Source organism: Rhinichthys klamathensis, unplaced genomic scaffold (assembly GCF_029890125.1).
Source record: "Rhinichthys klamathensis goyatoka isolate OS25496 unplaced genomic scaffold, OSU_Roscu_1.1 h1tg000196l_1, whole genome shotgun sequence".
Lineage (NCBI taxonomy): Eukaryota > Metazoa > Chordata > Actinopteri > Cypriniformes > Leuciscidae > Rhinichthys > Rhinichthys klamathensis.
Window position 1 is genome coordinate 1,890,916 of NW_026606722.1, and position 14,036 is coordinate 1,904,951.

At 37.1% G+C, this 14,036-nt stretch overlaps 1 protein-coding gene across 2 annotated transcripts in view; it reads right to left on the minus strand.

Moving 5' to 3' along the window:
- The window catches only part of LOC130096027 (exostosin-1), a 410,859-nt gene that overhangs the window by 46,302 nt on the left and 350,521 nt on the right, over window positions 1-14,036 (minus strand). For both annotated transcript variants that reach the window (XM_056262651.1, XM_056262649.1), the window contains exons 7-8: window positions 7,562-7,680; window positions 5,553-5,648 (exon numbers count right to left, since the gene is read on the minus strand). In XM_056262651.1, the coding sequence (XP_056118626.1) occupies window positions 5,553-5,648; window positions 7,562-7,680 (215 nt within the window). The remainder of the gene's footprint in view (window positions 1-5,552; window positions 5,649-7,561; window positions 7,681-14,036) is intronic.

Sequence of the window (14,036 nt, forward strand, 5' to 3'; positions counted from 1 at the left end):
CAGATATTGCCATCTTTGCCATCACAATTGGCCTCTGGGATGAACTCTCTCCCTTTCATGACCCTCTCGTGATTGCAGTTCTAGTGAAAACCAAGTGCATGTTTCTCTATTAAGATTTTATCTCAGTGTTGAACAATTCCAATTTATCTTGATCAGGACTCAGATAAAAGCGTGTGATGATTTGGATGTGGTGTTTGATAGCTTATTAGTCACAATATGATTTAATTTTGACAAATGGCTTTTGATACAAATTTTGATTATCTATTTCACACTTGTTTGACACATTAATTCACAGTCCTTTCAAAGTAAGCAACTGCATTTTTTTTTTTTATGTAAGTTTCTGATTTAGATAATTTTAAAAATCAGTATTATCACCAGTTATATCAACAAAGACTAAACTTGGACTAAAATTACAGCAGGTTGTTTTTCTTTTCTTCAGGTGGATAGAAAGATATATAACCAATTCTTACATATGATGTATTACATATTATTTAAAACTGAGGGTTGCACTTTAAGACTGGCCTATAATAACATGCATTTAGTAATATATTTACACTGCTATGATGCTTACACTGAAAAGCTTACCCAGTACCTGTACACACTATATTTACATTTTGTGTAATACATTTTCAAATGTTGTAAATTAAAACATTCTCCTGTAAACTATATGGAGTAAAATCCATTAATGTAAAATGAAAAAGCTGTTAACATCTTGATGAATGATACTCAGATCTTCCTGTCATGATGATGATAATTGAAATGTCAGTCTCATAATGAATCTCTTGAGATGATGAATTGTTTTGTTGGGTCATTGACGTGTGCGCATCAGATCTTTTCAGTTCCCCAATGGAAAGGCAATTTGAAGTGGTCTAGATGACCCTTGAACTCCTCTGGTGTTTCTCCTGTCTGACTAGAGGCTGCTTAGTCTCCCATAGCCAAACTTTTGACTAACTGCATAATGTCTGGTCCAATTTGCAGCTTGAATACATTTTTACAGGCCGTTTTAGTAGCAGGAAATCATTCATACTACAATAACAGAAGTGTGCAGGCGTGATTCTCATGATCTTTTATAGATTTGATGCAACTAACCTGGCAAACCTTTGGCAAATGGGTGTGGAAAGAATGGTAGGATTGTTTAAGAAACCTGTTGATACTTTATATATGTACATCTAGCTAACATTGTTATTTATATCATTCCTGAGGGTTTATTTGTTCTCTACATATATATATTTAATCAATCTCCAAGGTAACATATGCAGAGATCATGGTTTCTATGGCAGACATGCAGAGCTGTTAGAAAGAGGCTTTAGTCAACCTGAATTTGATAATCAGTTTGAAAATGGGTTATTTTTTCAGTTTAAATGTTGACCAACAAGCAACAACATAGAATCCAGAGTTTAATATGACAAACCACTACTTTTTAGTGTTGCATAACTACAAACTCTAAATAAATGTAATTGAATATCATAGGATTTACTGATATCGTAGTAGTGTGGTTTCAGGGTGCAGTACAGTACAAAAACAAACTGTTAGGTTGAGAAATTGACACAAATTTATGAGAAGGTGGTGCACTGATAAATATATATGGACAAAAATATTGGGACACATTCATTCTTGAATTAAGGTGTTTCAATCAGACCTATTGCCACAGGTGTATAAAATCAAGAACTTAGCCATGCAGTCTGCATTTACAAACATAAAAAAAAAGGGTCGTTCTGAAGAGCTCAGTGAATTCAAGCATGGTACTGTGATATGATGCCACCTTTTCAATAAGTCAGTTCTTGAAATGTCATCCCCGCTAGATATTCCACAGTCAACTGTAAGTGGTATTATTGGTAATTGGAAGCATTTAGGAACAGCAGCAACTTTAATATCAGCACAAATATTGTGCGGCGGGAGCTTCATGGAATGGGTTTCCATGGCCGAGCAGATGCATGCAAACCTGAAGTCACCAAGTACAATGCTAAGCGTCGGCTGGAGTAAGGCATGCCGCCACTAGACCCCGGAGCAGCGGAAACGTGTTCTGTGGAGTGACGATTCACACTTTTCTCTGTTTGGCAGTCTGATGTGCGAGCCTGGGTTTGGCGGTTGCCAGGAGTTCCTGCCTTACTGCATTGGGCCAACTGTAAAATTTTGTGAAGGAGGGATAATGGTTTGGGGCTGTTTGTCAGGGGTTGGACTAGGGGCTTCACTGGTAATCTTCACTGGGGCTACAGCATCTTAAACGGGACATATCATGAAAATCAGACTTTTTCCGTGTTTAAGTGCTATAATCGGGTCCCCGGTGCATCTACCAACCCAGAAAACGTGAAAAGTGTCGAACCAGAAACTTTGTTTTGCTAAGCATTTTCTGCAAGCATGTCAAAAAAGAAGCCGGTCAGATTTCGCTCCCCTTCTGACTTAGGAAGCGACAACAGTGTAACCAGTTCTAACGCAATGGCAAAAGTTCCAGCAAAGCATGCAAACTGTTTTTTGAGTTTGAAAAAATGTCACATTTGTCTAATAAAGACCTCAGGGAACTGTGTCAACTTGTGTAAAAGTTAAAGATGACGGTACATGCAAGTCGACGAGATGAATCAATGTAACTCCACAACAACTACATAAATGTATCATTCAGAAACGTCCAGGTGCAGTCTAAAAGTTGCAACCTCTTCCTGAGTCTCTCCGTAAGGCTGCACTCAATCCGCTACTGTTTATTTCTGAGATTTTGGATGAGTGAGATTATTCACGTGTTTTGTTATTGCCGGAGTATCCGAAGCTTGTGTAAAGGATCGGTCCTCTTCTGAAGGGGGGTGGGAAGCAGCTCATTTGCATTTAAAGGGACACACATACAAATGGTGTGTTTTTGCTGCTATAATACAATTTTGACAAGCTATAATAAATGATCTGGGGGTATTTTGAGCTGAAATTTCACAGACATATTCTGGGGACACCATAGATTTATATTACATCTTGTGAAAAGTGGCATAATATGTCACCTTTAAGACATTTTGGACAATGCTATGCTTCCAACTTTGTGGGAACAGTTTGAGGAAGGCCCTTTTCTATTCCAGCATGACTGTGCCCCAGTGCACAAATCAAGGTCATAGGGTAACACTTTATTTTGATGGTCCCTTTTGAACATTCTAGTAACTTTAAGTAACTTTGCAACTACATGCCAACTAACTCTCATTAGAGTATTACAGTAGTAGATTGTCTGCTTAATATCTGCTAACTCTTTAAGTGTGATGCTCCCCAACAGCATTCTACTGACTATGTAACTTTGCAGGTATATGTCAACTTATTCTAACCCTAACCCTACTAATACGCTGCTAACACTCTAATGAGAGTTAGTAGAAATGTAGGTGCAACGTTACTTATAGTCAACAGAATGTGAAACCGGTCATAGACATGGTTGAATGAGTTTGGTGTGGAAGGACTTGACTGGTCTGCTCAGAGCCCTGACCTCAACCCCATCCAACACCTTTGGGATGAACTGGAACGGAGACTGCGAGTCAGGCCTTCTCGTCTAACATCATTGCCTGACCTCACAAATGCTGTAATCCATATTATTTGGAACGGGAAAAAAAAGTTGGTTTTAGGTTTTTATAGTGTTACACATGTTGATGCTTCCCATTTTAGACATCTTAAGTGGTTACCTATAGAAAGCAGAGTTGTGCACTTTAAATTATACATGGTACACAGTATAATGAATAAAAGAACTCCTTCATATTTTAATATGTATTTTTCTAGGCTAAGTGAGAAACATTGTTATAATACTAGGCAGAGTTTAATGGATATTACATTATGCCGTTTCAAAACAATGTACGGTCGAAGGTCTTTTGAATACTCAGGGGTGTAAAGAGTGTGTCAAATACAGTTGGCTTTAGTATGAAAGTTAAAAGTTGGCTATTAGATATGTTTTTTTAGTGATTCATTTGTATTAATGTTTTTGGGTGGATGTTTAATTGTGATGTATATTTTGGAAATGTGTTTTTCTTATTGTGGTGTTGTAAGTATAACAGTATGCAGTGCCAAGGTAACCTGTCTCTAGCAGTGAAGTTGTGCTTTACATCAAGGACCACAATGGAAATAAGTACATTTCACTATTATTATTTTTCACTGTTATTTTGTCTAATAAATCAAATCAAATCAAATATCTACCTTCCCAAAAAATGGAAGCTGTTATAGCTCGAAAGGGGGAACCAACTCCATATTAATGTCTATGTATTTAGAATGCATTGCCATTACAGTCCTTGTTGGTGTAATGGTCAGGTGTCCCAATACCTTTGTCCATATAGTCTCTGTTCTGTGTCCACTGTATGTCCATTACTTGTATTATCTGTGTCTTATAGGCTAAATAAGGGGTTGTCAAGGATTCTGTCAAGAAAATAAGGCAGCTATATATATTTTCAGGTTTTAAATTGGGATTTTTGAGATTTTTGCGGCTGGATGTAATGTATATCAGAATTGTGGGAGCTTTTGATTCTATTTTATTTTGTGATTTGCCTGGAACACAGAAATATATACATACTGTCACACTCCTGGACAGTTTGTTTAGACTTAAATAATACTGTGTGTGTCATTTTTTCATTTTAGTTGTGCAACATTATCTGAACGAGACGATGGCCTGTACACTCACAGTCAGTCATGAGATCTTAATGAAGAGCTTCACGCTGCTTTGCCAGAGGAATAATCAGAATCAGATTTTTTAATGTTTTAAATGTTGAAGTAAAGTGAGTGAGTGAAGCAATATGGACATTGTTTAATTTGTATCATCTTTACTCTTAATCTGGTTGCGGCTGGATTGCGTTTACATTACACTGAGATCCGATCACAACGCGTCCTCGACTACCTCCGAACCTGGACACGCTGATCGGATAACATTCCGATCAGAAGTGCGTTTACACTTGTCTTTTCAATGTGTATGTGGACAACATCCGGATACAGGTCGCTTGTTAATGCCAAGTGTAAACACAGCTTAAGATAAAACAACTAAGGGATAAGTGAGGAGACCGAGTGAGCCATCACATCAACTTTGTTCATAGGCTAACTGCATCTGCAAATTACACATGACAAGAAGATGTAAATGAGTAAAACATGTGCAAAGAGGGAAGACGGTGAGCAGACAAAGTCTGAAAGGTGCAAATGATGAGATACATTCAGAATATTCACATAACCACCCACACACAGCTGTGCAGATATCACACTTACAAACACAATTTCTTCCTTTTAGAGATTTCAAATGGTGACATCTGTCCTGTTATCGGTTATTCTGATTCCTTCCCACCAGTGTGTAACTTCACGCACCTATACTTTGAGTACAAACTTGTCGCCAGAAGTTAACTGAACATGACTTAACTATTCATACACTTATTTATTATTATTTTATTATTCATTTAATTCCAAAACTGCAAATATTTATAGCTTATACAATTACATCTACATGAAAATAAAAAAAAACGTCTTTTTTTTTCTTCTTTTTAGGTGTGGGTATGTGTGCAACTGCATGCAACCTGCAATTTCTCTCTTTTTATTTCGTCATCTTTCTCATTTTCTTTCATCTATCTCACCTTTCGCTTGCCCTCGATGATGGAGAAGGGTGTTGTGATGGAGGGCCACTTGTTTCTGGGTGGTGGAGGCTTCTCACAGTTCCACAGCACTAAAATCTGAAACCACATTAAAACACATGACCTGCACTGCACATTTCAATACATTTGAAAAACATGACTGTTCATTGTTAGGTTGTAAAAAAAATTAAAATAATTGTGAATGTGAATTATTACTGCCCACATGCAAAAAGTAATTAACATTTCTCAACAAATCCCATACTCATTTATTAGTGCAGAAAATAGGTGTGAGAGCCTCCAAAGAAACTAAAGAAATTATCTAGAGACTTTTCATTTTTAGAAACTGTACAGTTTCTATAAAATGAAAAGTCTCTAGATAATTTCTTTTGTTAATTAAGAGCATTTGGAGATAAGGCCTAATGTTAGCCCTTGTGAAAAAGAAGTGTGCTTGATTGTATTGAATGTGCAATTCCAGTGTATTTCAAATCTTAAAAGAATATTTTCACACAGTAATGACATTAAAAGCCACTTAAATTAAAGAGATTTCACTTTCATGATGTTTCTTAAGACACTTAAGAACTTTTAAAAAGTGCACTTTGTAATAATGTCAAAGTCAAAGTTTTACTTTAAAGTACATTTTAAATCAACTTTTTGATAATATTTTATCATGCTTTACAGAAGTGTTTATTTTGGTATCTTGACTAACATGCTAAAGCACATGTAAAGTTTTTGATTATAATTTTAACTGTAGTGTGTTATTTGATATTACATTCAATTTGAATATATTTCAAATACTAAATTAAATCTTCATCATTACTAATCTGTAATTCCATTAAGAGTATATTTCAGTTTACTATCTGGCAGTACACTTTAACCTGATTTCAAAGACAATGTTACATATAAAGCTTAAGCACTATTAAGTTTAACTTATTGCATTTAATTGTATCTAAAATGCAATTAAGTGTCCAAAATCATTCACACGTAAGAATATTCTTTTAAAGTACATTCCCTAACTAAGTATGCTAAAGTGCACTTTTTAAGGGAGAACATGATCATTAATACTGTGTGACACTGAATATTATTCAATTTACTATCCATAATATAAATTAAATCGATATGATGTCTGCTGATAGGAAAAAAGTTGTTTACTTAAACTTAATGAAAGGAGCAAAGGAGTTAAGAAAGTGAAGATAACATGATCTGCCATTTATCAGATACCGCAATTATACTGAGTGTTTGCAAAGCCAGACTTTTGACTTGTTTCGCATGATTAGTCGCTGCCCACATACAGAGACATAATAAAAAATGATGTGTGGAAAACCATGTCAAAAATTGGGGACATTCTAAATGAGTTTGATTCATGCATTGATAATCATTCATCTTCTTCATGATATGATAAATTAGGCAGTGCTGCAATTAATATACCAACCCTTTCCTCTCCGGAATGCTAAAGGAACCGGAATCTTAATCTCATATCATTCCAAACCTGTATGAATTTATGTTTTTGACGCAGGATTATTATCGTCAACTAAAAAAAAAAACTTTAAAAAACTTGAACTACTTGAAATTATATAAACGTTAACTGAATTAAAATGCAATATAAAAAAAACCCCACACACATTGTATTTCAGTTGCAACATTTCTCTATTTTGTAAAATTATTAAAACCAAATAAACTAAATTGAGTAAATAAAATGTGTCATTAATAATGTATATATATATATATTTGGTTAAAATAATATTCATACTGGTTTGGAATGACATGAGGCTGAGCAAATGATGATAAAATTATTATAATTATTTTTGGTGACATATTTTTATTTTTACTTGCAGTACATCTTGTGATTTAATATAGCCAGTTGTGCAGTCCGCCATTAAAGCAAAAACTCTGACCAATACTGTGACAATGTGACCTCCAGCAAAACAATTGTGTGAATGATCTCTAACATGATACACACTTGCAGCGTAGATAATATTGTCAATTTGTTTCATACTTTCCTCTCATGTTCTCACCTGTGCACAGAACTTGGACTTGGTGACTGCATGGATCAGCTTGAATATGGGCTGCTGTTGGGACTGTAGAGGTGTGACCGCTTGAATGACGGCTGTAAACTCCTGAGATGGACTCTTACCTGCAGAAATACAGACGTGGATGGCAGAAATGACTTCAGTGCTTTTGGATAGTCATTACTTGTTGATGAATTTCTTTGCTTAATTCACGAACCACATAAAAATGCAGTTTTCACACTGCAAAAGAGCAGAGTAGCCTTTATGAAATCAGTCTTGAACAGCATCAGTCTCCTGTGTGTAACATCTCTCTGCGCTTGTATTAGTTTGCTTTATGGCAGCCGTTCAAAGAGAGCACCTGTTTATCTTTGTTCCTCCGCAGGGATTCACTTCATTTATCTACGTTTGCGACTGTGACTCCAGAAACCCGACAGCTACATTAAGTCTCTATTACATCACAATAAAGGTTACTACAAAGAACAAAAGAGAACCAGAGAGGATAAAACTAGTAAAATGAATTGATCAAAGCTTTGAAGCTTTTCTGGTTCAGCAATAAACAAAAGAGAAGTTCATAATATATCACGCAGTGACAGTAATTACGTTTAGACAGAACATCTATTATCCCCATTTCCTCTCTGCAGGGATTCAAACTCTATAAAACAGAACAAAACAAGAACATGTAAACACACACACACAGTCTGAAACACGTGAACAAACAGGCCACACACAAAGACCACACAGAAACAAACCACACAAAAACATAGAGAACTACAGTAGTAACTAATAAGCACATTCACACATCTACTTTTGGTTTGATTTTCAAAACGGATTATATGAATCTATAGTTAATGATCCACCCAGACTGTGGATCCATCCATCCATCCATCCACAGACACAGACAGACACACACACACAGATAAAAATTAAATGGCCTCTCTTAGCACGGCTATTAAAGATCCTCGCATAATTAAATAAAAATGACAAAAGATTAATATAATTCAGATATTTTACATTTGAATTGTTTCTTTTAATATTAATATAGTCACAGAATAAGCACAATTATGACGAAAACCATCTCATTAAAGTTTTATATTTTTACTTTTAACTGTTATTACACATTATTATTGTAAATATATATTTGTATACCTCAAATGTGTTCAAATATTTCCCCAGTAGCACTGGGACTTTTCACTGTTTGTTTCACTCCGCTTGTCTGTGTTTGTACAACTTGCATCATTAAGCCAGTAGGTGGTGAAAATAACCGTCTTTATGAGTGAATAATTGAACCATTAATATAACAGATTAGTCCAAAAACATTGATTAATTTAGTAAAGAAACAAGTAGCTGAAACTGATCTTTGATGCTCATACCAATTGCTCATTATGCCTCTGGACACAGAAGGAGTGCATTGGCGTTTGATTTAAATGTAACATCTATGCAAAATAATCCTTGAATCATTTCTTCATTCACCGTATCCCCCAGAGTTAGATAAGTCCATACATACCTTTTTCATCTCCGTGCGTGCTATAAGTCTGTTTGACGCACCCACCGCTAGCCTAGCTTAGCACAAAGACTGGATGTAAATGGCTCCAGCTAGCATATTAATCCCAATAAGTGACAACATAACGCAAACATTTTCCTATTTACATGTTGTGATTTGTATAGTCACAGAGTGTACAAATAACAAGGTCATATGAGACACAGCCATCTTTTTATCGTATACATACTGGGAACTATATTCTCAGAAGGCGAAGCACTGCTACTTGGGCGGAGTGATTACCGCATTATTGGTTCGCTGTATTGGTACTGTTTTGGTTGGAATTCTATGAAACCTCATGGTATTACCTGGTCTCCCCTGTTTATTGTCGTAGCTCTTTACAATACAGCGAACACCCATGATTGTAAACTATGCTTTTACTATCCTGCTGACTCTATTTCTCCAACTTTGAACGAACTCTCTGCTCCTCATCACGGTGCGTCTCAGGTGCTGCGGTAATCACTCCGCCCAAGTAGCAGTGCTTCGCCTTCTGAGAATATAGTTCCCAGTATTTATATGGTAAAAGATGGCTGTGTCTCATATGACCTTGTTTTTTGTACACTCTGTGACTATACAAATCACAACATGTAAATAGGAAAATGTTTGCGTTATTTTGTCACTTATTGGGATTAGTATGCTAGCTGGAGCCATTTACATCCAGTCTTTGTGCTAAGCTAGGCTAGCGGTGGGTGCGTCAGACAGAGTTACGGCACGCACGGAGATGAAAAAAGGTATGTATGGACTTATCTAACTCTGGGGGATACGATGAATAAGCTAAAGTCCCAAAAAGTCGGCGTGTTCCTTTAACCCTCTGGGGTCGGCGGTCTCGCCGGCGATACCAGCTCACTTTTTTCCTTATCAGTGCAAAAGAGACTCAAATTACTCTGTTGATTTTGATCTTATATATAAGTGTTGTACATCATTCGATCCTGTTAAGTTTGTATTTTATTTGTGGAACCTCATAATAAAAACAAAGTGTTGTGCTTTTCGCCTAATAAAGAAAAATAAACATGATGCGCGTTCTGCGTTCTCTCTGTCAGTGAAGTCCATTCTGAAACGCGTCCGAAAAATGAACTGTAACTCTGCAAATACTCAGTCAAACAGGTATACAGGCACACAGGCATGAAGCCTGAATTATCTTCTTTTAAATGAAGTAATTTATATAAAAAACAAATTTTCTCATTTTATGTAATCTGTACGAAAAGAGAGAGATGATAGTCATTCTCGTCTCAGCTCATTAAAGTTAATTTGACCACGCCCACAGAGCGCGCGCTCTATTCAAACACAAATGCTCTGAGGCGATCCACGCCCACATCAGCTGGATAACCCACCGAAAGAGACTCATATTTACGACGCTGTGAGGAATAATACTATCTTAATAATAATCCTGGAAAAAATTACCTCAGAAGTAGCCTACAGGTAGTTTCATTTGGAGGAGCAACGGATCCAGCTGAGGAATAGGTAGGCTACATTCTTTATTTTCAAGTGCTTTGTTCTAATCGCGATATGAAATAGTGTCTGTAAACAAAAAGACTGTTTGAATATGAATCGTATTTTTGTGTGTAAATGAATGAACAGCTTTTACCTAACTATATTCCAATACTGAGATGAGTAAAAATCGACTGAAATATGTTGAAATAAAATAGTTTTGTATAAGCAACGTATTAAACTGCAAATTAACATTTATATGTCCTAATCATAAAAACGATATGTTACATATGAAAGACAAGATGTCGTTTTTACTGTAAAATACTGCCACATCAAATAAGCTTGTTTGCTAAGATGTTATTAATAGTGTTTGTTCGATTGTAGGCTATATTCAAACTAATTAATCCGCAACTGTGAAATATGTATGATAAAATGTATACTTTAATATATACAAAGAAAGATTACATTTGAAATATAGTTAATTTTAATTGTTGTTGTAATTGTAACCTTTTTATTAAAATAGCAAAAATATATGTAGGCTACATATAAATAAATCTTAGGTAAATCTTAAAAGCTCAATATAAGCCTCCTCTTTAAATTATTTGTATTGTGTTTTATTAGTGACACATTTGGAATATATTCCCAAACTTTCTGTAAAAACAGTATGAGAATTTACTGCACAATTACTAGAAATGTTTACATTTGATATTATACAATTTACAAGCACAATTTGAAAAATAAATAAATAATTGGAACTGTGAACCAATTTTGTATTATATAGGCCTATATATATATATATATATATATATATATTGTCATTGCATTCTTGTGGCTCAGTGACACACCTGAATGAAAGGGTCATTAGTATGCAGCCCCATTATGCGCTCATTATGCGGGCCCATTGTCTTCTCAGGTGTGAATCTCAGCAGGTCACACCCCTGCGCATATTGCCTTTCCAAACAAAAAGTGTCATTTTTAAATTTAAACCAATCTATTGTTTTATGTGAATGATAAGGCAGGATGATTTTCAGATCATTTTGAAGAAAAAACTCTAGGCAACAACATCCATTAGTCAAAAGTCTTGTGGACACATATTTAGTATGTGTTTTGTGGCCTTATTTCAGAAACTTTAAGTTTTAGTTTTTTCAATAACCACACATAAACAATATTCTCTCAAACATACAAACATGTACATACATGTTGATAACATATTATGGTAGCCCTGTGTGTGCTAAATAGAGTGTAATTACACCTTTGCCAGTAATTTGTTTATAAGCAACTGAAAAAAGCACAAATGTCAGAGTATGTCAAAACATCTCAAGGACCCCAAAAACACCTTGGACCCCAGAGGGTTAAGGCCATTCCCGTTTCGAATATGTTATTTGTTTATTGTCAACAATAAGCATTAACATTCTGCATTTCAATTTTGTAGTGTGGATCATTCATTGCAACATTTAAACTGATTCTAATGTTTCAGAATGTTATCTGCTTGACAAATAATTTATGCTACTGCCCACTGATATGCTTTTAAAGCTATTGTTATCCATTTTTTTGGCCTTCAAACACCTTAAAATGCAAATGTGTAGATCAGGAAAATCTAAATTTTAGCAGGAGGGCATGTCCCCGAACCCCCCGAGCAAAATGACTTTTTGGACCTGAGACGGTAACAAGACGCTGCATTGTATGATGACACTTTGGGCAATGGCCCAGTCATGCAGGAATTATAGCAAAGAGATGCAGCGTCTTGTTCTCTTTCTAAGAGAACCATGGAGAAATTCCCTGAGACATTCCCTTTATGAGGAAATTTGCACTGCGTCGTATGACAACACTTTGGGGAACGAAATAGCAACTTCACCATACTGACAAATGCCTGTCCTAGTGTGAGGCTGCTCAGGCACAACTCAGGACACGAGCACTTTGGACCCTGGAGTGGCTGGCAGGTCCAGGCTATAGAACCGTAGCCTCAGACATCACACCCACGGACAGAATGTCTAATGCACATGGCACACATATCTGGAAACATTTCATGAGTTTCAAAGTCGTCATCTGATTGGTTGAATTCTACAGGATGTCCACGAGACGTGTGTGTTCTGTTCTTTAACAGTCCGCCTGGAAACAAATGCTGTGACGCCAAACTCCCTCGTGGAAGAACGCAATTGTGTTTACAACTGTGACAATAAATGCTTACCATGATCAATAAACGCTGGATTTTCAAAAGTATGTGAAGTTCGCGGCTCCATTGTTGCAGTAAACTTGCACAATGTTCTTAAATTAATAATTTATAGATGCACGCCGCACTGTTATTGCAGGGACATTTTCACGCACCTAAACATGACGTGGAACAAAATTAACTAATGAGACTAATAGAACCTTATAAAGGTGCCAGTGACAACCCTTCTAAAACACCAGCTAGATTTCATGCTGGGACTTTAACCTGAGCCGTAGGCCTCCCCCTTTAGGGTACCATGAAGGAAATGGGGCATCCACCACCTAACAGCGTGTGGAAGGCAGCTATGGCCACCACGTACACCTTAAGTGTGGATGGAGGATAAACCTGCAGAAAACCTGCAGTCTTGAAGGAACTCCAGCACAGGGCCATGGGGCAGTTAACTGGGTTCAACTGACACCTTCTGCACCATAAAGTGAAGACTCTTCACTTTAAGGTATACAGTTTCCTCATGAAGGGAACTCTAGAATTGAGAATGGTCTAAAAAACCTCAGCTGAGAGACCTATATCTGTGTGAGAAGGTCTCTCCCGACCAGAATCTCCCTCGGGAGACCATCTAGGAGGGCTACAAGGTCCGAAAACCATACTCTGGCCAGTCAAAATGGGGATACAAGTAGAAGGTGGACCCCATCTTGGCGAACTCTTTCTAGAACTCCTGGGAGCAGACTGATCGGGGGAAATGCGTACAGCCGAAGCCTCAACCACAGCTGCACCATGGTGTCAAGCCCCAAGAGCTGGATGTGTGAGGGAGAACCAGAGGGGACAATGAGAAGTCTTTTGAGACGCAAACAGGTCCACGTCCGCCTGGCCAAACTTTCGGGGTGCAGTCTCCATTCCCCAGGCCTCAGCCCCTACCTCGACAGGACGTTGCTCCCAAATTCAGGTGCCCAGGGATGTAGAGTGCTCTCAGGGAAAGCAGGTTCCCTTGGGACCACAGGAGGTGGTCCCCTGGTGATTTATGTACGAGACCATCGACATATTGTCTGTTTGAACCAGAACTTTGTGGCCTCTGAGGTCTGGGTTAAAATGCCTTAGGGCTAGTAGTACTGCTAACATCTCCAGGCATTTAATATGCCAAGAGAGATCATGCTCCTTCCACAGACCTCGAGTTGAGTGGCCTTCCATGACCGCACCTCACTCTGTGTGGGACGCATCTGTCTACACTATCTTGATCACTATCTCGAGAGGGAACAGTACATTTACAGCCTTTCCAAGCTCATGTTTTAATTGACCACTCACTGGCTTCAGAACAACCACCCTGATGTGGCAGGAAATTATAAATAAAAAAA